The sequence below is a fragment of the Ranitomeya variabilis genome, chromosome 3 (genome assembly GCF_051348905.1).
Source record: "Ranitomeya variabilis isolate aRanVar5 chromosome 3, aRanVar5.hap1, whole genome shotgun sequence".
In the NCBI taxonomy this organism is placed as follows: Eukaryota; Metazoa; Chordata; class Amphibia; order Anura; family Dendrobatidae; genus Ranitomeya; species Ranitomeya variabilis.
This window is the reverse complement of record NC_135234.1, coordinates 777,988,321-778,013,875: the sequence shown is the minus strand read 5'-3', so window position 1 is coordinate 778,013,875 and position 25,555 is coordinate 777,988,321. Positions and strand designations below refer to the sequence as shown.

At 49.5% G+C, this 25,555-nt stretch overlaps 1 protein-coding gene across 1 annotated transcript in view; it reads left to right on the top strand.

Annotated features, from left to right (window-relative positions):
• Positions 1 to 25,555, top strand: part of CHRNA10 (cholinergic receptor nicotinic alpha 10 subunit) — a 140,711-nt gene that overhangs the window by 89,623 nt on the left and 25,533 nt on the right. The window contains exon 4 of the mRNA XM_077298921.1: positions 8,375 to 8,907. Within this exon, the coding sequence (XP_077155036.1) occupies positions 8,375 to 8,907 (533 nt within the window). The remainder of the gene's footprint in view (positions 1 to 8,374; positions 8,908 to 25,555) is intronic.

The following is a 25,555-nucleotide window of genomic DNA, read 5'->3' as shown; positions in this document are numbered from 1 at the left end:
GGCAGGAAGTTAGATCAGAAAGCTGACTGGGTTGGAACCAGGCAACACCTTGTGGCAGAGGGTGTTGTGGGAGAAGATTCGGTAGGGTCCCTGTCAGGGGTGGGATCCTGACAGAGGCTTGGCAACTTGAGCGAACGTAACGGGACCGTGCCTGCTCAGTATAGCGGCAGGACCCAAGAAGGGACTGGAAGCGAGATAGATTGTGCTGAGTGAGAAACGAGATCAAGGCAATAAGGAGAATACCAGTAGGAGTCGTGCTGTAAGACCGAGGCAACATCCTACTGAGGCGCACAACCGGCGGCCGGAACGCCGAGGGAGTATTACAATATTCAGCTTCAAGCAATACTCTAAACCAACGGCAGGACAGTCAGTCAAAGGCGGGCTGTCTCATCTAAATCACCTATGCAGTCTTGGGGGGCAACTTGTGGAGAGGGGCGACTCTAGGGTCCCGGAAGAGCTCCGAGCCTACCCGTCATACGGGTGCCGTCCTAACCGTAACATCAAGGAGGGATGGAGGATTAGCAGAACATCATCTAATCGAGTTGTGAGGGAACTTAAGAAACGGACACAACAGTTGTGGGGACTTTCCGTAAGCACAGCAGGGAAGGACCGCAACACATAGCGCTAGCAGGAAGGCACCGATTTCCACCTGTAAAGAGTACTCCGGAGGTGCCATTGGACCGGCCGGACTTGCGCAGCCTGGTTATCTGGATTCCGGACTGAGGACCCAGAGATCTTCAGTAAAGAGATAAAGAGACTGCAACCTGGTGTCCTCGTTATTTACTGCACCGCACCACTACAGCCTCACTACCACCATCATCCATCATATCTATCACTGTACGCCCCTCAGCAGGGTCACGGACCGGGCCTAGCCACCGTGACAACCCCAGAGCAGAGCCTCAGAGGCCCGGTACCGGGTACCCCTCGGCCCTGCGGCAGTGGGGGCGCTACACATCCCTTGCAGGAGAATACCCACGGAGGAGCCCTCTCTTTCCAGAGGTTTGCCACGTTAACTTTCAAAAAGGTGTTCACTAGGAACACCACGGGGTTTACCATATTCAACCCCACTAGTCTCCTCGTGCGATAAGTGACCTCCCGTTTGACTAGGTTCAGTCTATTCCCCCATAACATCTGGAAGAACAGACTGTAGACCCGTGTCCAGAGAGGCTCCGGCAAGACACAGACGCTGCCCAGGTAGATTAACAAGGGGAGCAGGAAAGCTTTGCACAGGTCAACCCTTTCCCTCAGGGTCAAAGACCAACCCTTCCATTGGTCAACTTTTTGGGTGACACCCTTGATTCTGCCTTCCCAGTTTTTCGTGGGGTAATCACCCTGGCCAAATTCGATGCCTAGGACTTTGGCATGTTCTTGGGGTTCGGGGAGGGTGTCCGGAAGATCAAACGTGGGATCTCCGCCTCCCAGCCAGAGACTCTCACACTTGTCCTGGTTGACCTTGGACCCGGATGCCTCCGAGTAGCTCTCCACTTCTGACATCACCACCATCGCCTCCTCTTGCGAAGAAACAAAGACAGTAACGTCGTCCGCGTAGGCCACTACCCTCAGGATAGCCTCTGGCGCCAACCCGCCCATCCTCACCTCCGCCAACGGTCCACAATCAACCCTTTTGAGGAAGGGATCGATCGCAAACGCGTAAAGCAAAGGACTAAGAGGGCAGCCCTGGCGGACACCAGATCCCACCCCGAAAGGTTGTTCAATCCACCCGTTTACCAGAGGGAAAGTCTCAGCCCCTGCATGCAAGGTCTTAAGCCAGTACACAAACCCTCCAGGCAGACCATACCTCAAAAGAGTGGACCAGAGGTACTCGTGGTCGACCCGATCAAAGGCTTTTGCCTGATCCAGGGTCAGCAAGAACCCCTTCCAAAGGCCCGCCCTGCCCCGCTCCACGGCCTCTCGGACACCCAGAACAGCACTGAAAGTGCTACGGCCAGGAACGCAACAGTGCTGGGCCTCCGAAAGGAGCCGTGGTGCAAACTTTACCAGCCTGTTGAAGAGTATCTTAGCCAAAACGTTCCTGTCCACATTGAGAAGTGATATGGGACGCCAATTCTCAATGCGTGACAGATCCTTACCCTTTGACAAAATGATCAAAGCCAAACTCCTTAATGATCTCGGCAGAGTGCCCGAGGAGAGACACTCATTAAACACCTGAGTCAAGAGGGGGACCAAGGAGTCCCTAAAGGTCTTAAAGAACTCGGATGTTAAGCCATCCGAACCTGGCGATTTTTTGGGCCGGAGCCCATCGATCGCCAGTCTCACTTCCTCTTCTTTGATTGCTTCTGCCAAACCGCCCAGCGAGAGGTCAGCCCCTGGCTCAGGAACAGCTTCAGCCAGGAAAGCCGACATCCTGTCACGATCCAGTTCCTTCCTTCCCAAGAGGTGCGAGTAGTATGAACTGACAACCTCCAAGATCCCTGATCTGGACCTTCTTAGGGATCCCGTACTGTCCATCAGCCCTGTCACTATCTTACTATTCACTGACATCTTGCAGCTTCTGTAAGGGTCGGGCGAGTAGTACTTCCCGTAGTCCCTCTCAAAAACCAAAGATGTGTGTCTATCGTACTGACAACTCTTTAGCAAGGATTTCACACTGGAGATCGCCTCGCAGCTACTCCCAGTCGAGACAAGATGCTCGAGTTTCCTCCTCAGGCTCTGATACAGGCGATCCCTGTTCAAGCTTCTGAGGTTCGAGAGTTGCCGGAAGAATCTCGCTACCCGATGTTTGAACATCTCCCACCACTCAGACTTAGTGTTACTTAGGCCCAGCAGCGGTACCTGGCTCTGAAGAAATTCCTCAAAGGACCGTCTTACAGCTTCTTCCTCAAGGAGTGACGAATTCAGCTTCCAATAACCTCTTCCCATCCGAGGAGTCTCTGTAACGCTCAGAGAAAACATAATCAGACAGTGATCGGAGAATTCCACCTCCACAACCGACTACGGCGAGGAAACGGCCTCCTCCTTCAAATAAAATCTGTCTATCCTAGACCTGCACTGACTACCTCTAAAAAAGGTGAACCCTGCGTGGCCTGTGTTGTGCCGGATGTGGCATCCACCAGGCGTGCCTCACTTACTATCCTATTTTGCGTGACACAATCATAAGCCAGCCGGTCTCCGGAACCTCCTATCACAGGGTCTCGTGACGTTGTTGAAATCCCCTCCAAAGACCACCTGCCGACTCGAAAATAAGAAAGGTTTGATCTTCATGAAGAGACACTTGTGGTCCCACTTGGACTGGGGACCGTAGATGTTAATGAGCCGAAGCTCCTGTCCCCCCATGGAGACATCTAGGATCAAGCATCTCCCCATTTCTAACTCGATCAATCGTCTGCATTCAACCGCTGCGGTCTTAAAAAGGACCGCCACCCCGCTATACGGCTCGGCCGCAAGAGACCAGTAGGAGGGCCCGTGCCTCCACTCCCGCCTTGCTTTATGCATAGTTGATAGGTCGGTCAACCTGGTCTCCTGCAAAAACAAAATGTCGGCGTCAAGTTGGCCGAGAAAATGAAAGGCCGTGTACATTGCCGGTTCTGACTTTATGCTGGCAACATTAATGGTTGCCAGCGTCAACGGGGTGGGTGCCGCCATCATGATTGATTGAATTAGATAGCCTTTTTCTTCCCACCCCCAACAGTTTCACCCTCTTCCTCTGACAATGATGAGTTTTTAGTGCGCTTAAGACAAACAGACTCATCCATTCTCTCCTTACATACACTCTGGCCCTTATCCTGAGGTAATCCCCCCCAAAAGGCTTTGTATTTGCCCCCTGAGAAGAAGACCCAGCGACCTCCTGAGCCCCAACAACAAGCCCCTTCTACCGGTTGGACCGCAGCGGTTGAATGCAGACGATTGATCGAGTTAGAAATGGGGAGATGCTTGATCCTAGATGTCTCCATGGGGGGACAGGAGCTTCGGCTCATTAACATCTACGGTCCCCAGTCCAAGTGGGACCGCAAGTGTCTCTTCATGAAGATCAAACCTTTCTTATTTTCGAGTCGGCAGGTGGTCTTTGGAGGGGATTTCAACAACGTCACGAGACCCTGTGATAGAGGAGGTTCTGGAGACCGGCTGGCTTACGATTGCGTCGCGCTAAATAGGATAGTAAGTGAGGCACGCATGGTGGATGTCCACATCCGGCACAACACAGGCCACGCGGGGTTCACCTTTTTTAGAGGTAGTCAGTGCAGGTCTAGGTTAGACAGGTTTTATTTGAAGGAGGATGCCGTCTCCTCGCCGTTGTCGGTTGTGGAGGTGGAATTCTCCGATCACTGTTTGATTATGTTTTCTCTGAGCGTTACAGAGACTCCTCGGATGGGAAGAGGTTATTGGAAGCTGAATTCGTCACTCCTTGAAGAAGAAGCTGTAAGACGGTCCTTTGAGGAATTTCTTCAGAGCCAGGTACCGCTGCTGGGCCTAAGTAACACTAAGTCTGAGTGGTGGGAGATGTTCAAACATCGGGTGGCGAGCTTCTTCCGGCAACTCTCGAACCTCAGAAGCCTGAACCGGGATCGCCTGTATCAGAGCCTGAGGAGGAAACTCGAGCATCTTGTCTCGACAGGGGGTAGCCGCGAAGTGATCTCCAGTGTGAAATCCTTGCTAAAGAGGTGTCAGTACGATAGGCATGCATCTTTGGTTTTTGAGAGGGACTACGGGAAGTACTACTCGCCCGACCCTTACAGAAGCTGCAAGGTGTCAGTGAATAGTAAGATAGTGACAGGGCTGATGGGCAGTACGGGATCCCTGAGAAGGTCCAAATCAGGGATCTTGGAGGTTGTCAGTTCATACTACTCGCACCTCTTGGGAAGGAAGGAACTGGATCGTGACAGGATGTCGGCTTTCCTGGCTGAAGCTGTTCCTGAGCCAGGGGCTGACCTCTCGCTGGGCGGTTTGGCAGAAGCAATCAAAGAAGAGGAAGTGAGACTGGTGATTGATGGGCTCCGGCCCAAAAAATCGCCAGGTCCGGATGGCTTAACATCCGAGTTCTTTAAGACCTTTAGGGACTCCTTGGTCCCCCTCTTGACTCAGGTGTTTAATGAGTGTCTCTCCTCGGGCACTCTGCCGAGATCATTAAGGAGGTCGGCTTTGATCATTTTGTCAAAGGGTAAGGATCCGTCACGCATTGAGAATTGGCGTCCCATATCACTTCTCAATGTGGACAGGAAGGTTTTGGCTAAGATACTCTTCAACAGGCTGGTGAAGTTTGCACCGCGGCTCCTTTCGGAGGCCCAGCACTGTTGCGTTCCTGGCCGTAGCACTTTCAGTGCTGTTCTGGGTGTCCGAGAGGCCATGGAGCGGGGCAGGGCGGACCTTTGGAAGGGGTTCTTGCTGACCCTGGATCAGGCAAAAGCCTTTGATCGGGTCAACCACGAGTACCTCTGGTCCACTCTTTTGAGGTATGGTCTGCCTGGAGGGTTTGTGGACTGGCTTAAGACCTTGTACGCAGGGGCTGAGACTTTCCCTCTGGTAAACGGGTGGATTGGACAACCTTTCGGGGTGGGATCTGGTGTCCGCCAGGGCTGCCCTCTTAGCCCTTTGCTTTACGCGTTTGCGATCGATCCCTTCCTCAGAAGGGTTGATTGTGGACCGTTAGCGGGGTGGGGATGGGGGGGTTGGCGCCAGAGGCTATCCTGAGGGTAGTGGCCTACGCGGACGACGTTACCGTCTTTGTTTCTTCGCAAGAGGAGGCGATGGTGGTGATGTCAGAAGTGGAGAGCTACTCGGAGGCATCTGGGTCCAAGGTCAACCAGGACAAGTGTGAGAGTCTCTGGCTGGGAGGCAGGGAACCCACGTTTGAACTTCCGGACACCCTCCCCGAACCCCAAGAACATGCCAAAGTCCTAGGCATCGAATTTGGCCAGGGTGATTACCCCACGAAAAACTGGGAAGGCAGAATCAAAGGAGTCGCCCAAAGAGTGGACCAATGGAAGGGTTGGTCTTTGACCCTGAGGGAAAGGGTTGACCTGTGCAAAGCTTTCCTGCTCCCCTTGCTAATCTACCTGGGCAGCGTCTGTGTCTTACCGGAGCCTCTCTGGACACAGGTCTACAGTCTGTTCTTCCAGATATTATGGGGGAATAGACTAAACCTAGTCAAACGGGAGGTCACTTATCACACGAGGAGACTAGGGGGGTTGAATATGGTAAACCCCGTGGTGTTCCTAGCGAACACCTTTTTGAAAGTTAACGTGGCAAACCTCTGGAAAGAGAGGGCTCCTCCATGGGTATTCTCCTGCAAGGGATGGTTTCAGCCTTTCTTCCAGGAATGGGAGACGGGGAAGATTGAAGGATCTTCGCACACCGCACGGGCATCTCCCGGCTTATGTTACCCCGGTTCTGAAGATGATGTGCCGGTGGGGTCTGGGAATGTGGGAAGTGAGGTCCCTCCCGAGGAAACTCCTTGATATGCGGGTCTTGCTTTTGCATTTTCAGAGACCATTGATCCTCAAGGACTGCCCGAGTCGGGATCTAGAGGTTGGGTTAAATTTGTTAAATTCTAGCAGGATCCCCAAGAAGTATTGGGACTTGACTTGGCTCTGCTTCCAAGGTAAGTTGTATGTGAGGGACAATTTGAAGCACAGGAGCTCCGTGGACAGGAATTGTCCCCGTGAGGCTTGCGCTACCATGATGGAAAGCATGGAGCACTTCCTGCTTTATTGTCCCTTTAATACAGAGGTGTACAGCAGGGTGGGCGCTTCCATTGGTTGGCCGCAGCTGGCAACTCTGTCCTATGCCGAGTGGGCCTATGGAGCGTTCAGAGACCTCGGGAGAAGGGACCGAGCCACTTTATTCTTAGTCAGCGCAGTGGTCAGGTACTTCACGTGGAACGCACGAGTTTTAGTTACGACGCAGAGTAAAATCCTCCGTGTAGATGAAGTTTGTGGCAGCATCCTAGGTGCCCTGGTGAAGGTGCGTTCTCTGGAGTGCGAAAGACTGGGTGCCCGGAGGGCGGCCCATCTCTGGAGGGGTTTCTCCTTCGGGGTGCCTTAGTCCGTTAGCGCTCCTATATCCTGGTGGTGGGCTGATATCTTTAAACCCTAGGTTTTTGTTTTGTATTTCTGTTCCTTGAATAGAAGGTTTGCAGGCATCGAACTTGAGCCTTGGGTGGTGAGTATGTAGGTTGTGTTCTGTGATGTTGGTTTATGTATATGTTGTATATAGTGTATTGTATATATTGTATATAGTGTGTATAATAGAGGGTCTTAGTTAGGTTGGGTGGGGGGATTGGGGGGTTCAACGGCGGTGATAAGAGACTGATCTGGCCTGGCCCAGGCCCCGCCTGGGGAAAAACTTTGGGGCCTGATCCTAGCTCGGATAATTCCTGAACTTTGTGGCCAGAGCTGGATCAGGGGTAGCGGGATAGTTAGAGTAGGTGTGTGTGTGTATATATATATATTTAAAAAAAAAAAAAAAAGGAAATATAATTAAAAAAAAACAAAAAACAAACAAAACAAAAATTTTTTTGTACACTGTATTGTATTTAGGTTTGTTGTGGGGTGAATGTGGTGGTGTAAGGGGGTGGCTGTAAGGTAAGGCAGTGGGACCAGTAGGGTTTTGTTGTGTTTGCGGTGTTGTATAATATTTGGTTTAGTATAATGTGTTTATAGTGTATATATTGTATATAATATTGTATATAGGATGGTGTGAATGTAGTTGGGGTTGTATATAGTAGTATGAATGAAGCTGGGCCGGGGGTCTTACATGATTTTATACTATTTATTATTTATATTTATATTTTTTACAGGGGTATTCATGTAGTTATGAGTATTTTGTTTGTTGTCTTTTAGTTTTGCTTTCTTTATTTTTATTGGAATTTTTCTTTCTCGTCCCTGATTTGTAGGTCATGAACTTTCTCCATTTTGGTTCCATTTCTGGTTTATTTCTTTGTGATTTTTGTAGTTTGTTGTCGTCTGATTGGAGCTTTGTTCTTATGTTTTGTTCTGTTGTGTTTTATTTGTAATGTATCTTAGTTATTGTCATGTAAAGTATTTTTATTTTATTTAATAAAAGACCTGGAGGCTAAGACACAATGTAACGGCAGAATAGTGAGTGCAGCTCTGGAGGTGACTGGAGGATAAGACACGATGTAACAGCAGAATAGTGACTGCAGCTCTGGAGCCTGGAGGTGACTGGAGGATAAGTCATGATGTAACAGCAGAATAGTGACGTCAGCTCTGTAGGTTACTGGAGGATAAGACATGATGTAACAGCAGAATAGTGAGCGCAGCTCTGGAGGCTAAGACATGATTTAACGGCAGAATAGTGAGTGCAGCTCTGGAGGTGACTGGAGGATGAGACCTGGTCCCAGCACCAGTACAACAGTCCGGTCTATACTAGAAGCCATTATGGTGTTCCTCTTTTCCAGTGCTGATGACCAGTTCACCGGCTCGATGGAGACGAACGTGGTGATCCGGTACGATGGGCAGATCATGTGGGACTCTCCGGCCATCACTAAGAGCTCCTGTAAGGTGGACGTCTCCTTCTTCCCCTTTGACGGTCAGCAGTGTCGCCTGACCTTCGGCTCGTGGACATATAACGGTAATCAGATCGACATTCTGAACGGTCTGGACACCGGGGATCTGACGGACTTTGTGGAGAACGTGGAGTGGGAGGTGCTGGGAATGCCGGCGAAGAAGAACGTGATCACCTACGGCTGCTGCTCAGAGCCGTACCCCGATGTCACCTACACCCTGATCCTGAAGCGGAGGGCCTCCTTCTACATCTTCAACCTGCTCCTTCCGTGTGTGATGATCTCCTTCCTGGCTCCGCTGGGCTTCTACCTCCCGGCAGACTCTGGGGAGAAGGTTTCCCTGGGAGTCACCGTCCTTCTGGCCCTCACAGTTTTCCAGCTGCTTGTGGCAGAGAGTATGCCGCCCTCTGAAAACGTGCCACTCATCGGTGAGTACCGAAAACATCAAAACCAATGTCAGCCATCAGGGTGGACACAGGGCGACCATTCCTGGTGACCGAGATACAAGGTGTCCAGCCTTGATACATATCCCAACATTGGGCTCATGGGTTCATGGCACTGTATGGTACTATTATAGAGTGCCTTCAAAAAGACTTCATACCTTTTTCACATTACACCCAAAACCTTGAAAGTATTTTATTTGGATTTTCTATTTTCCTATTATAGATACTACAGTGTGTCCGTAAAGTCATGGTGCACTTTTGACCAGTCACTGGAAAGCAACAAAAACTATAGAAATGTGAAATTTGCTCCAAATCAAAGAAAAAACTCTCCCAGTTTCATACCTATCACCTTACCATGCATCAGGCCACACCACACGTTCACTTTAAGGGTGTTACGTTCATACTCAATGTAGGCATGAGGATGTTCTGTATATTTGTAGCAAACGCGCATCGTTTGGGTCTATCCGCCGGTTTGATAGCATGCAACAGCCACAATTTGTACCCCGTAAATCAGAGACGTTTCTTTAACACCTTATTAACTGTAGTCTTGCTTAGGTGTAATTGTCGAGCACACGCACAGATTTTTTGGGACTTCTTAGGTAGCTATCCTGTATAGCCTCTACAGACTCGTCTCTGACTGATGGCCTACCAGAACAGGGTTTCTCCACCAAACTGCCGGTTTCCTTCAACTGCTTATCCCACCTAGTAATGTTATTCCTATGTGGTGGCCCTTCGTTATAAACGCGCCAATATTCACGTACCACTTTGGTCATAGATTCGAATTTAGCGAGCCACAGAACACTCTGAACTTTCCTCTGTACCGTCCACATCTCGACTGGTGTGGAAAACCACACAGCTGGCTTAAGCTTGTGGTTACATGATGTCACAGACCTGGCAGCGTATTAATCAGAGTTCAGTTTATCAGGGGTTAATCTGACTGGGGGCTTAGCAACAGTTAAATGAGTTTGTGTTGTTTGATTGGTTCTTGTTATCTCTCCTCATGAACAGGTCTGATATGATTGGGCCAGAGCAAGGGTGCCAAAATGTAAACTATAAAAGTGCACCATGACTTTACGGACACACTGTGTATAACAAGTATTTGTAGAGTGTAAAGGAAATGATACAAGGTTTTCTACTTGTAAAAATATAAATCTGAAAATTGTGCCGTGTATTTGTATTCACCCCGCTATAGTCTAACACCCCTAAAAAAAATCCTGAGTGACCAATTCCATTCAGAAGTCAAATAATTAGTACATTGCAGTGACTTGGGTGTGATTTCTTCTTAGTATAACTGCAGCTGTTCTGTGAAGGTGTCACGCTCGAGATGGCTAAGTCCGGTGGACGGCACAACATACACAAACAACGGAATGGAAAAAAGAGAAGGCCCTAACAGTAGAAAGCGATGGATGAGGCGCCTCCTAACAATGACCTGTGCCTCCCCTAATGCCCTATGTGGGTCCTTCCCCCAGCCACTGTCACGTGCCTAGTCCCTAGCTGTCACCTCACTATAGCCTGGCTAGTCTACTGGCCGGCAAGGACGCTAGCCTCACCACTGCAGATGGTATCAACACAGGTGAAGAGACAAACACAAGAGAGACAAGGAAAGGGAAAACAATGCTTAGCTCAAGCCTCTGCTGCCAAGCTCCAAACAGCAGGGGAAACGGAACCAGGACCTCGAACTCCACAGAAGTAGCAGATGCAACACTGACACCTGAAAGCTCAAAACTCCTTGGCTGCTCTTCATAGAATAACTCTATCGCCAACAGTCAGCTGATGCGTCATGTGACTAAAGGATGGTGGGAATGGCCACCACCCACATCAGATGACCAGCAACAAAGCAGCTGCCAGCAAGGAAACTGACATTAATCCTTGCTGGCGCAAAAGTAAAAAAGTAACATTTAAATTATTGCAGAAAAAGAGCTGTCATGAATCTAAAAATGAATCGTGACAGAAGGCCTCAGAGGTTTGTGTGAGACAATTACATCATCCTGAAAACCAAGGACCTCACCAGACAGGCCAGGGATAAAGTTGTGGAGAAGAGTAAAGCAGGGTTAGGTTATAAAAAATATCCCAAGTTCTGAACATCTCAAGGAGAACTGTTCAATGCATCATTCAAAAATGGGAAGAGTATGGCCCAACTGCAAACCCACCAAGACATGACCCTCCACATAACCTGACATGCCGAGCAAGGAGAGCACTAATGAGAGAAGAAGCCAAGAGGTCCATGGTCACTGTGGAGGAGCTACAGATCGACAGCTCTGGGGGAGAATCTATCTCAACTATTAGTCATATACTCCACAAATCGGGCCTTTATGGAAGAGTGACTAGAAGGAAGCTCTGTTTGCAAGCAAGCAATAAAAAGTCACAGTGAGCATGTGGAGGAAGGGGCTCTGGTCAAATGAGACCAAAGGAGACATTTTTGGGTTAAATGTAAAAAGCTATTTGTGGCAAAAAACTAAAACTGCACATCACTCTAAAAACACCATCTCTACTCTCACACACGGTGGTGACAGCATCCTGCTGTGGGGAGGCTTTTCTTCAGCAGGGGCAGGGAAGCTGGTCAGAGTTGAGAGGAAGATGGATGCAGCTACATACAGGATAATCCTTGAGAAAAACCTGTTTGAGGCTGCTGAAGACTTGAGACTGGGGCGTAGGTTCATCTTCCAGTAGGACAACGACTCGCAACATCCTGCCAAAGCTACAATCGAGGGTTTAGATCAGAACAAATTCATGTGTGAATGGCGAGAAAGCGTGAAATTTACTGATCACAGACGTCTCTCTCCAGTCTTATTGAGCGAGAGCCAGGGGGCATAGAAGAAGGGGCAAAATGTCACCTCTAGAGGTGCAAAGCTGGAAAGACAGACCCCAAAAGACTGCAGAGAAAGGAGGTCCTACAAAGTATTCTCTCGGGGGCTGAAGACAACATGTTACAAATGCGTGTTACTTAGTGTTGATATCAGAGAAGTTCCCAGTAAAATACATTTAAGTTTATGGGAGTAATGTGAAAAAAGGTTTAGAAGTTTAAAGGGTATGAAGACTTTTTCAAGACATTGCCTGTGCCCTCTACAGTGCAGTGAGGAAGTGTTATGTGGTCGGTATACGGTTGGTTCTGCTGTGTATCATTTACATGTGATCATCACTATTGTGTGTTCTCCATATAATTTTTCATATGGGCACTATATGGTGCTAATATTTGCACCCTCTTCACTACACGGTAATATGTGTGCAGTGTATGGTGGCGCTGGGCTGTATTATTGAGGTGCGATAGTCGCGTTTTCCCTATAGTTTTTTATACGAGCGCTTTATGGTGCCGGTAATTGTAGTGTTCAGCAATGTGTGAACTGTGGGACATTGCAGCGCTTGGTGCTGTATGGCATCATCTACACTTGTGCTCAAAAGTTTACATACCCCGGCAGAATGTTTGCTTTCTTGGCCATTTTCTTCAGAGAATATGAATGATAACACCAAACATTTTCCTCCACTCATGATTAGTGGTTGGGTGAAGCCATTTATTGTCAGACTACTGTGTTTTCTCTTTTTAAATCATAATGACAACCCAAAACATCCAAATGACCCTGATCTAAAGTTCACATCCCCCATTACTTAATACCGTGTATTGCCCCCTCTAACATCAATGACAGCTTGAAGTCTTTTGTGGTGGTTGTGGATGAGGTTCTTTATTTTCTCAGATGGTAAAGCTGCCCACTCTTCGTGGCATAAAGCCTCCAGTTCCTGTAAATTCCTTTGCTGTCTAGTATGATCTGCGCGCTTGAGATCTCCCCAGAGTGGCTCAATGATATTGAGGTCAGGAGACTGAAATGGCCACTCCAGAACCTTCACTTTGTTCTGCTGTAGCCAATGACAGGTCGACTTGGCCTTGTGTTTTGTATAGTTGTCATGTTGGAACATCCAAGTATGTTCCGTGCGCAGCTTCCGGGCTAATGAGTGCAAGTTTGCCTCCAGTACTTGCTGATAATTAGTGATGAGCGAATATACTCGTTACTCGAGATTTCTCGAGCACGCTCGGGTGACCTCCGAGTATTTTTTAGTGCTCGGAGATTTAGTTTTTATTGCCGCAGCTGAATGATTTACATCTGATAGCCAGGATAAGTACATGTGAGGATTCCCTAGCAACCCCCACATGTACTTATGCTGGAAAACAGATGAAAATCATTCAGCTGCGGCAATAAAAACTAAATCTCCGAGCACTAAAAAATACTCGGAGATCACCCGAGCATGCTCGAGAAATCTCAAGTAACGAGAATATTCGCTCATCACTAATCCTGAACAATTTTCCTGGCAGTTGTGGATGACATTTTTGTTGGTCTACCTAACCGTGGTTTTCTTTTTACAGAGCCCCTGATTTTCCCTTGGTTGAGGCATATTTTTGTATGTAGGAGCAGTATTATAGTAGTTATATTCTTGTACATAGGAGCAGTATTATACATCAAAAAAGGGGAAAAAACCTGCCTAGATAAATGGCTAAGCTTCAAATCAATATAACCATCTGAAAAAAGAACCTGGAAGCTTATATAACCATAAAATAACAGAATTTTATTGAAGACATATGCAGCGCCCCAGGGTCCTGGTCGTTGCAGTAATGTCGCTCTGCCACTAAGGGGAGTGATGTTACGTCTGACTGCACTAAAGGAGTTTCTCTGACCAGGTAACACTCGCACTACACTTCACACTCCGGCCACCAGAGGGGGTGGTTCTATCTAGTAGGCCACTCCTCACACTCTGGTAAAACTGGGGGGTTGGACAGGAAGACAGGGAGAAGTAACAGGGAAGAGCTAGTGAGAGGACCTGTCAGGGATGGGATCCTGGCAGACTCCTAAGAGCAGAACTAACCAGTGAGCAACGGGAATACAGAAAAGAGGCATTAGGACCAGAAGGAGTCGTGCTGTTAGACTGAGGCAACATCCTTCTGAGGCGCAAACAGTCGGTGGCCGGAACACCGAGCAAGTAAGAGACTCTAAGTACTACTGCAAACCACGGCCGGACAGCCAATTATAGGTTGGCTGTCCCACACAAATCACCTAAGCAGACACCGGAGGCAGCTGTGGGAGAGGGGCGACTCTAGGGTCCCGGAAGAACTCCAGGCCTACCCCGTCATACGGGTGCGTCCTACCATATCATCTGGGGGGACGGAGAGAACGAACATCAGAGACAGACAGACTCAGTTGTGAGGACTATCCCGGGAGCTCAGCAGGGAAGGACTACAACACACAGCGCTAGAAGGTAGACACTGATTCCCACCTGTAAAGAGAACTCCTGATGTGCCTTTGGACCGGCCGGTCTCAGACAGCCCTGTTGACAGCGCTCTGGACTGAGGATTCTAAAACCTTCAGTAAAGAGGTAAAGAAACTGCAACCTGGTGTCCTTGTTATTACTACGACCTACGCGGCACCGCAACATTACCACCACCTTTCATTGGACGCCCCTCAGCAGGGTCACGGACCGGGTCTAGCCACCGTGACAACCCCAGAGCAGAGACTCAGAGGTCCAGTACCGGGTACCCCTCGGCCCTGCGGCAGTGGGGGCGCTACAACTTGGTGTCACAAACAGGATCTACTTAAGCCTGAAGAATCAGGTCATGTGTGCCTTGGAACTGTGATTTATTGTGCTTGGACTGTAACTTATTGCAAAGACTGTGCGTTGACAATTGCCGCCAGGAGTTCCCGCCACGATTCGCCATCGCAGTGTGCGGAGGGAGGAGCCTCAGCTTCGTGGGCGGGACCGGCCAAAAAGAAGCGCAGAACGAGAAAGCGCGGTAACGTGCCAATCCCGGAAGAGGAACTCCGATCTCCAGCAGGTTAGTGGAGGAAGGGCCAGCCATGTCCGAGTCGGGAGGAGCGGAGGAAGAGGCCGCAGCCGGGGACGCAGGGGCACCTCCGGGCCCCGCAGCAGGCGAAGCCGCGGCCCTAATACAACCACCGGTTGCTGCAGAACCTGCTGTTCCCCTCAGCCAGTCGGACGCTGCCGCTAACACAAAAGCCATAATGCCCTTCTCTATGCCGTACCTGCCCGGAGCGGCCTGGCTCCCACATAGTTACATAGTTACATAGTTAGTAAGGCCAAAAAAAGACATTTGTCCATCCAGTTCAGCCTATATTCCATCATAATAAATCCCCAGATCTACGTCCTTCTACAGAACCTAATAATTGTATGATACAATATTGTTCTGCTCCAGGAAGACATCCAGGCCTCTCTTGAACCCCTCGACTGAGTTCGCCATCACCACCTCCTCAGGCAAGCAATTTCAGATTCTCACTGCCCTAACAGTAAAGAATCCTCTTCTATGTTGGTGGAAAAACCTTCTCTCCTCCAGACGCAAAGAATGCCCCGTTGTGCCCGTCACCTTCCTTGGTATAAACAGATCCTCAGCGAGATATTTGTATTGTCCCCTTATATACTTATACATGGTTATTAGATCGCCCCTCAGTTGTCTTTTTTCTAGACTAAATAATCCTAATTTCGCTAATCTATCTGGGTATTGTAGTTCTCCCATCCCCTTTATTAATTTTGTTGCCCTCCTTTGTACTCTCTCTAGTTCCATTATATCCTTCTTGAGCACCGGTGCCCAAAACTGGTGTAACAACTCTGCTGGCATCACGGCATGGCCTCGCATTTCTCACACTATCTTACCCACTGCTCCAGGCCATGATGTGGTTTCTGTTTCTTGCCAGCTCCATGTTCTGTGTCTCTGCTCTCTGCATGCTTCATAGTTCTGTGTATAGAGGGGCGGCGCCTGAACTCTCTGGTTCTTATAGGAATCAGGTGCATCTGTCCAATCTGTTCCTGACCAATTGCCAGGAGGCCTCCAGTATATAGTGCAGCTCCACCCAGTGGTCTGGGCCTGTGCAATGTGTTAGCTCAGTTAGTGTCTTGTTTCTGAGTTTGCCTGGCCTTGCTCTGAGTTACTCCCTCTCTGGAGGATTCTCTGTGTTATTTCCTTGGTCTTGTTGTCCGCCCACCAGGAGGCAGTATATCCTGGTCCCAGTGTCTTTGTCCTTGTGTCTTGTTCCATTGCCTTGTCTGTACTTAGTCTTATCTCTGTCTCCTAGTCTTTGGCTTCCTTCCCTGTTGTCTTTCCTTGTATTCTCCGTCTGCTTACACTCAGCACTCTTGCAGCTCTGAACCTTTGTGACTTTACCTCTGCTCCTCACTTCTGCGTTTCTGCTCCTTTCTACTCAGCTTATCTTCTGCTGTTGCAGTTATCCCTTGCTGCAGCTTCTCTCCACATTCTTTGTGGCTCTGCTCAGCTTTGCTGCAGAGACCCCTCCCGCAGCTCCTCTCCGCTCCTTGCGGTTCTACCTAGCTCCGCTCCTTACGGTTCTACCTGGCTCCGCTCCTTACGGTTCTACCTGGCTCCGCTCCTTGCGGTTCTACCTGGCTCCGCTCCTTGCGGTTCTACCTGGCTCCGCTCCTTGCGGTTCTACCTGGCTCCGCTCCTTGCGGTTCTACCTGGCTCCGCTCCTTGCGGTTCTACTTCTCCTGCACTTGGCTCCGCCTCCAGCTCTTGGCTCCGCCTCCTGCATTTCTGTTCTTGGCTCCGCCTCCTGCATTTCTGTTCTGGGCTCTAGCTCCTGTGCTTTCGCTCTGCATCCGCTCTTGCGGTCTTTATCTACTTATTCCTAGGTCCTCGTGTCTGAACAGGTTCTTACCCGTTCTACATACCTGCCTGCAGACCGGTCCCTACCGGTTCTTCCAGTGTACCAGTCTTGTCCACCAGTCGTGCCAGAGAGCCAGCCGTGCCCACCTGCCTACCAGAGAGCCAGCCGTGCCCGCCTGCCTGACAGTGTTCCTGTTGTACCCGTCTGCCTGCCTATGTGCCAGCCGTGCCCGCTTGCTTGTCTATGTTCCGTTCCCCGGTGGGATCAGCAGCCACAACCAGACTCCACCCTGGAGTGGTACCTGGTAGCTCCCTATTGCACAAGTCTGACCTCACCATCAGAGGCTCCAGCGAACACCTAGGAAGCTACTTAGTTACGCCCCTTCCAGGGAAGTTTGGTCTGTGGTCCAGTGGGGCCACTCCCCCGCACGCCCGCGCCAACCAGTCTGGGCGCGAGCATGACAACTGGACACAGTACTCCATGTGCGGTCTAACTAGGGATTTGTACAGAGGCAGTATAATGCTCTCATCATGTGTATCCAGACCTCTTTTAATGCACCCCATGATCCTGTTTGCCTTGGCAGCTGCTGCCTGGCACTGGCTGCTCCAGGTAAGTTTATCATTAACTAGGATCCCCAAGTCCTTCTCCCTGTCAGATTTACCCAGTGGTTTCCCATTCAGTGTGTAATGGTGATATTGAATCCTTCTTCCCATGTGTATAACCTTACATTTATCATTGTTAAACCTCATCTGCCACCTTTCAGCCCAAGTTTCCAACTTATCCAGATCCATCTGTAGCAGAATACTATCTTCTCTTGTATTAACTGCTTTACATAGTTTTGTATCATCTGCAAATATCAATATTTTACTGTGTAAACCTTCTACCAGATCATTAATGAATATGTTAAAGAGAACAGGTCCCAATACCGACCCCTGCGGTACCCCACTGGTCACAGCGACCCAGTTAGAGACTATACCATTTATAACCACCCTCTGCTTTCTATCACTAAGCCAGTTACTAACCCATTTACACACATTTTCCCCCAGACCAAGCATTCTCATTTTGTGTACCAACCTCTTGTGCGGCACGGTATCAAACGCTTTGGAAAAATCGAGATATACTACGTCCAATGACTCACCGTGGTCCAGCCTATAGCTTACCTCTTCATAAAAACTGATTAGATTGGTGACAGGAGCGATTTCTCATAAACCCATGCTGATATGGAGTTACACAGTTATTCTCATTGAGATAATCCAGAATAACATCCTTCAGAAACCCTTCAAATATTTTACCAACAGTAGAGGTTAGACTCACTGGCCTATAATTTCCAGGTTCACTTTTAGAGCCTTTTTGAATATTGGCACCACATTTGCTTTGCGGCAGTCCTGCGGAACAGACCCCGTCGCTATAGAGTCCCTAAAAATAAGAAATAATGGTTTATCTATTACATTACTTAGTTCTCTTAGTACTCGTGGGTGTATGCCATCCGGACCCGGAGATTTATCTATTTTAATCTTATTTAGCCGGTTTCGCACCTCTTCTTGGGTTAGATTGGTGACCCTTAATATAGGGTTTTCATTGTTTCTTGGGATTTCACCTAGCATTTCATTTTCCACCGTGAATACCGTGGAGAAGAAGGTGTTTAATATGTTAGCCTTTTCCTCGTCATCTACAACCATTCTTTCCTCACTATTTTTTAAGGGGCCTACATTTTCAGTTTTTATTCTTTTACTATTGATATAGTTGAAGAACAGTTTGGGATTAGTTTTACTCTCCTTAGCAATGTGCTTCTCTGTTTGCTTTTTGGCAGCTTTAATTAGTTTTTTAGATAAAGTATTTTTCTCCCTATAGTTTTTTAGAGCTTCAATGGTGCCATCCTGCTTTAGTAGTGCAAATGCTTTCTTTTTACTGTTAATTGCCTGTCTTACTTCTTTGTTTAGCCACATTGGGTTTTTCCTATTTCTTGTCCTTTTATTCCCACAAGGTATAAACCGCTTACAGTGCCTATTTAGGATGTTCTTACACATTTCCCATTTATTATCTGTATTCTTATTTCTGAGGATATTGTCCCAGTCTACCAGATTAATTCCGGGGAGTCGCATACATTCACTGACTTTAAGGAAGGGCTCTGCAGCCTGCTCGAGTTCTATCCCCTGACAGAGCCTCAGAAGGTTCATATGATAACCGGCCAACTCTTTGGGGCGGCTCTGAGAGAATTAAAGTCCTGGCCCGCCGAGGATAAGGGAACTGCACAGCAGATTTTTGCAAAGCTTAAAGCCACCTTTGATACTCGCACTGCTACAGAAATTAAACTGACTTTCTATGGATGCAAACAGCGACCGCAGGATAGCTTACGGGACTATGCCCTTAATCTCCAGGAGGCGCTGCGGGCCATTAAGCAGAGTGACCCCGGCAGCATGCAGGATGAGGATAAACTCCTGAAGGAGTGGTTCATTGAGGGGCTCCTGTGCAGTCACCAGCGGGGCCAATTGCACTTCCTGGCCATGCAAATTCCAGACTTGACTTTTGCGCAATTTAAAGATAAAGCTATCCAGGCATTGTAGGAGCGACAGCCCAGCCGCGCAATACCACCCAGGCGCCCCGCTCTCACATACCACCAGGAGGTGACATCGGATACCCCAGTTGCCGCGGAGGCCGACGCCCAGAGCTTCGAGGACGACTCCCCTGCAGGACTCCGTCTTCAGATGCAGGAGCTGACCAAGAGCGTTGCTGCCCTAGCCCGGACGGTGCAGTCCCTACAGGAGGCCCCCAAGGAAAAGATCCGGCTAGCCTCCAGACCAGAAGATGTCCCCTGGACGCGACAGAAGAGGACCCCACCGACCAGAGGCCGGGACAGCGATCGCTTCCATCAGGACGGACGACCCATCTGCCGCCGCTGTCACCAGGTGGGCCACCTTGCAAGGTACTGTCCTTTAAACGAGCAACCCCTGGGGCAAAGGGCCAACCCCCAGGAGTAGGACGGTCAGGCCCGCAGCATTGGAGAACCAAGTATATTGGAGGACGACCAGTTCTCCCTGTAGTGGTTGATGGAATCCCCTTGAACGCTTTGCTGGACACCGGTTCTCAGGTGACGACTATACCTTACGTACTTTATAAACGGTATTGGGAGGACACCGATATTACTCGTGGCCCTGACGATGATTTCACCATAATAGCCAGTAATGGTCAGCCGTTGCCACAAGTGGGGTATAAGGAGGTCACCATCAAGGTGGGGCGGGTGGAATTGAAAGCCCAAGGGATTGTGATTGTTGATATTGATCGTCGAGAATGTAATCCCATGATGACTCTTGGTACTAATGTTATAGAAAATTGTCTTGCAGAAGTTATTGTTTTGTTGCAACAGGTGGCAGAAACCGCTGGCCACAGTGAGCAACGTGCCCTGCAGAAGGAAATCAGAGCTCTGATGCAGAGACAGCAGGTAGAGCTGACTGGGGGCGAGATTGGTCGTGTCACTGTGAGTGATTCAAACCCCATCGCGATACCCCCCAGGAGTGAAATGTTAATATGGTGTCGGGCAGCCATAGGCCTCAGGGGTAAGGACTACCAGGCCTTGGTAGAACCCGTATATTCAGACAATAGGCCTACTATTCTGACAGTCCGGGGGGTGGTCGACGTTCGCCAGGGGAGAGTGCCCGTACGTGTCCTCAATTGTGGGGAGGAAGAGGTTCACCTCACCAAGTATGCCACGCTCGCCAAATTGTTCACTGTTAATAATAGTGTGATACAGACACCTGAACCCTTGGTCCCGTCAAACGTGGCGGAGGACAACGGTTCTGCAGGGCACTCGAAAGATTGGTGTCGGGAATTGCATGTGGGCACTGACTCTACCCCATCCCATCAGAAACAGGGGGCCTACAGGGTGGTTCACGAGTACGAGCAGGTATTTAGCAAACACCCCTTAGATTTTGGACAGGTGAAAGGGATCCAACATCACATCCCCACGGGAGATCACCGACCCATAAAAGAGAGATATCGCCCTGTACCCCCAGCTCATTACCAGTGTGCCAAGGACATGTTGCGGGAAATGAAGGAGGCTGGGGTGGTGAGAGACAGCTGTAGCCCCTGGGCAGCTCCGTTAGTCCTTGTTAAAAAGAAAGATGGTACAATGAGGATGTGTGTTGATTTCAGGCAGTTGAATCGCATTACACATAAGGACGCATACCCACTGCCCAGGATAGAGGAGTCTCTGGCTCCCTTAAAATCTGCTAACTACTTCTCTACCTTAGATCTCACCAGTGGGTACTGGCAGGTTCCTGTAGCGGAGGCGGACAAAGAGAAGACGGCCTTCACGACGCCAATGGGTCTCTGCGAATTCAATTACATGCCCTTCGGATTGTGCAATGCTCCCGGGACGTTCCAGAGGATGATGGAGTGCTGCCTGGGGCACATGAACTTCGAAACCGTGCTGCTGTATTTGGATGATGTCATTGTCTTCTCTAAGACCTACGAAGACCATCTGAAGCACCTGGCCGAGGTGTTTGAAGCCCTGTCCAACTTTGGCTTAAAGGTAAAACCGTCCAAGTGTCATCTGCTGAAACCTAAAGTGCAGTACCTGGGCCATGTGGTGAGCGCTGAAGGAATGGCCCCAGACCCCGACAAGGTCACGGTGATCAAGGACTGGCCAAAGCCCAGTGACCTCCACGAAGTCCGGCAGTTCCTCGGGCTGGTAGGCTATTACCGGAGGTTCATTAAGGACTTCACCAAGAAGGCCGCACCCTTGCAAAACCTGTTGGTAGGCCAACCAAAGAAGACCAAGGGGAAGAACACCCCCTTTAATTGGAACGAGGAGCTGGAGGGATCCTTCACTTGTTTGAAGTCGGCACTGACGGGAGAAGAGGTACTGGCTTACCCCGAATACGACCAACCGTTTGTGCTGTACACAGATGCCAGCAATGTGGGATTAGGAGCCGTGCTGTCCCAGGTCCAGAAAGGCAAAGAAAGGGTGATCGCTTACGCCAGCAGGAAACTCCGTCCCACGGAAAGGAACCCTGACAACTACAGTTCCTTTAAGCTGGAATTCCTTGCCATCGTCTGGGCAGTGACAGAGAGGTTCAAACACTACCTGGCCTCCGCGAAATTCACCGTCTTCACGGATAACAATCCGCTAACGCATCTGGATACTGCCAAACTCGGGGCCTTGGAACAGCGGTGGATGGCCCGGCTGTCCAACTACGATTTCACCATCAAGTACCAGGCAGGACACAAGAATGCCAATGCCGATGCCTTGTCCCGAATGCCCAATTTGCCAGAAACGGGAGAAGACCCGGAGGCACTTGAAGAGGTGGAGCTGCCTGCGTTCCATCACCCCAAAGCCACTCAGAACTCTCATCATGTGAAGAACAGGCACAGGAACCAACCGGATGCCACGCTGAATCCCCTGCCCCATCACGGGTGGGCGGAGACCCAGGATGGTGACCCCGCGGTCCGTCGGGTGAAAGAGCTCTTGACGCAGGCAGGGTTGCATCCCGGCCCAGATGATCCACAGGAAACCCAACAGCTGTGGAAGGGGAGAAGCAAACTGTTTATCCATGATGGCAAGCTGTGCAGGAGGAGTATCGACCCACGTACTCATGAATTGGTGTGGCAGATAGTGGTGCCAAGGCGAGATGCGCCCATGGTTCTGGGAGCCTACCACGATGGAGCCGGACACTTCGGATGGAGGAAGCTAGAGAGGCTACTCCGAGGGAGGTTCTATTGGATTGGCATGAAGAGAGCCATTGAGAAGTGGTGTCGGGAGTGCGGTCCATGTAGCCTACGCAGGAAGGACCGTGGCAGCCAACGGGCTCCCCTGCAGCCTATCATCACCAAACGGCCGCTCGAGCTGGTCGCGCTGGATCATGTGAAGTTGACACCTAGCCGGTCAGGCTATATCTACGCTCTTACCATCATAGATCACTACTCCAGATTTTTGGTGGTTGTACCTGTCAAGGATCTAACGACCAGGACTGCCGCCAAGGCCTTCCAGCAGTACTTTTGTAGGCCCCATGGCTACCCGGAGAAGGTACTGACCGATCAGGGACCAGCATTCGAAGCAGAAGTGTTCCAAGAGTTCTGCCAACTGTACGGGTGTAAGAAGATCCGAACCACGCCGTACCATCCTCAAACCAATGGGATGTGCGAAAAGATGAACCAGGTGGTGATCGACTTATTGAAGACCTTGCCCGTAGAGGAACGGAACCTGTGGCCGACGAAGTTGCCTGATTTGGTGGATATCTACAATCACATCCCAGTAAATTCCACCAACTGTACTCCAGCGTACCTAATGAGGGGAAGGCCTAGCCAGTTACCCATTGATCTGGACATGGGGGGTCCTAGTCCCCGAAGATACCTCACCGGATGCAGATTGGGATGCAGAAAGGCAGCGAAGGTACCGCAAAGTACAGGAGTGCGTGGAAAGAAGTCTCGCCCAAGCTAGGCAAAAACAAGAAAGGGACTACAACCAGCACACTCCTGCGATTCCCCTGTCACCTGGTGAGCAAGTACTTAAACGAAAGAGGAGACTACACAAGCTCGATGACCAGTGGGAAGCGGAACCGTATACCATCCTGCCATCCGATTTCGACAACACGAAGGTCTGTCTCATCAGCAAGGACAGAGGGGAGACCTCGACAGCGGTATCCAGGGATCACCTTAAGGTCTGCCCCGATAAGTTGAGAGAGAGGGACACGGCCCCAGGAATCTCCCCGCCGGTGGAAAAGGAGAAGATGATCCATACCGTCCTTGGTGACTTTCCCTAGTCCTGGACTCAGATAAATCAGGCCATCGTGGTACCTGTTCTAATGTTTCAACAGCCGGACCCACCAGAAACAATGGTGGTACCAGATAATCCGGCCCCGCAACCTCAACAAGCCTTACCTGAAGATGCCATGCCAACCGTTGAACCGGCAGATCCTCCCTCTGCTGGCAGTGAATCTGCTGTACCCACTGTTGATAGCGGCAGCTCTGAGAACTCCAGCCTGCCAGTGCTACCCAGACTCACTAGAAGTGTAGCTAGAAGACAGTGCACTACACCAGCGGTAGCAAGCATAGTGGGCCCTGTTAGGCCAATAGCAACCCCTGCACTGCGAAGGTCCACACGCAGCACTCAAAATCAAACTCCCCTCCGCTACAAAACTTGGAGGTATTAATAAGGGCTGCTATCTAGTTGAAAATGTTTGTGTGCATATCTTTTGTTACAGGTTTTAAAATGGACAATAGAGTAATGGACGGTGAATTGCTCAAAAACTTTCAAAAGGTGGGACCCCTTTGTTTACCCGGGGCCCCCGCCGTTTCCACCACTGAACTGAGAGTCATAAACTGTGCATGACCTAACTTTCGCAACGTTCAAGAGTCCTCACCTCCCATAAAGGGAAGCACTGTTATGTTTAATTGTTTATGATATTTGACAATTTTGTGTGTTTTCTGTTAACATGTAATGTTGTTCTTGTTTTCCCAGTCCGGGAGTACTGGATTTAACCGGGGGGGAGTGCAGCACCCCAGAGTCCTGGTCGTTGCAGTAATGTCGCTCTGCCACTAAGGGGAGTGATGTTACGTCTGATTGCACTAAAGGAGTTTCTCTGATCAGGTAACACTCACACTACACTTCACACTCCGGCCACCAGGGGGGGTGGTCCTATCTAGTAGGCCACTCCTCACACTCTGGTAAAACTGGGGGTTGGACAGGAAGAGGGAGAGAGAAGTAACTGGGAAGAGCTAGTGAGAGGACCTGTCAGGGATGGGATCCTGGCAGACTCCTAAGAGCAGAACTAACCAGTGCACAACGGGAATACAGTAAAGTGGAATTAGGACCAGAAGGAGTCGTGCTGTTAGACCGAGGCAACATCCTTCTGAGGCGCAAACAGTCGGTGGCCGGAACGCCGAGCAAGTAAGAGACTCTAAGTACTACTGCAAACCACGGCCGGACAGCCAATTATAGGTTGGCTGTCTCACACAAATCACCTAAGCAGACAACGGAGGCAGCTGTGGGAGAGGGGCGACTCTAGGGTCCCGGAAGAACTCCAGGCCTACCCCGTCATACGGGTGCGTCCTACCATATCATCTGGGGGGACGGAGAGAATGAACATCAGAGACAGACAGACTCAGTTGTGAGGACTATCCCGGGAGCTCAGCAGGGAAGAACTACAACACACTGCGCTAGAAGGTAGACGCTGATTCCCACCTGTAAAGAGAACTCCTGATGTGCCTTTGGACCGGCCGGTCTCAGGCAGCCCTGTTGACAGCGCTCTGGACTGAGGATTCTAAAACCTTCAGTAAAGAGGTAAAGAGACTGCAACCTGGTGTCCTCGTTATTTACTACGACCTACACTACACCGCAATATCACCACCATTTACCACCACCTTTCACTGGACGCCCCTCAGCAGGGTCACGGACCGGGTCTAGCCACCGTGACAACCCCAGAGCAGAGACTCAGAGGCCCGGTACCGGGTACCCCTCGGCCCTGCGGCAGTGGGGGCGCTACACATACATAAATACAAAATAAATAAACTAAAATTAAAAATGGAGGTGAAGCATATGCAAAAAAGAACCACCAAGAGGTAATATGATACAATGATGTTTAGATAAACAAAGAGTTAATAAACAAGTATTCAATACAAAAATGCGCAAGAAGCAATTATAATTACGTCCCTTTATTAAAATAGTAAGGGATACTATACGCATAAATATATATACCCAAGTATATTAATAATAATAATGCCTATCAAAAAAATGGCAGACCCTAAAAAAAACACCATGTCACCGTATGTTTTTGTATAAAGGCTACAATGGATATACTGGAAACGGGAACATTCCTCATAAAGTATATACTAGAAACCAGCATATTTAAAGTGCATACAGTAAGTCTAAGACAATAAGTAGCCTATATGCTGTAATGGCTTGCTGCTGGTTCCAAGTGTGTACAATAATCCAAAAAAGCCTATATAATATATTGGCCTACATAATAGCCTACATAAACGGGATTTAATCCTTCATATATAATGAGTCCATCTCATATCAA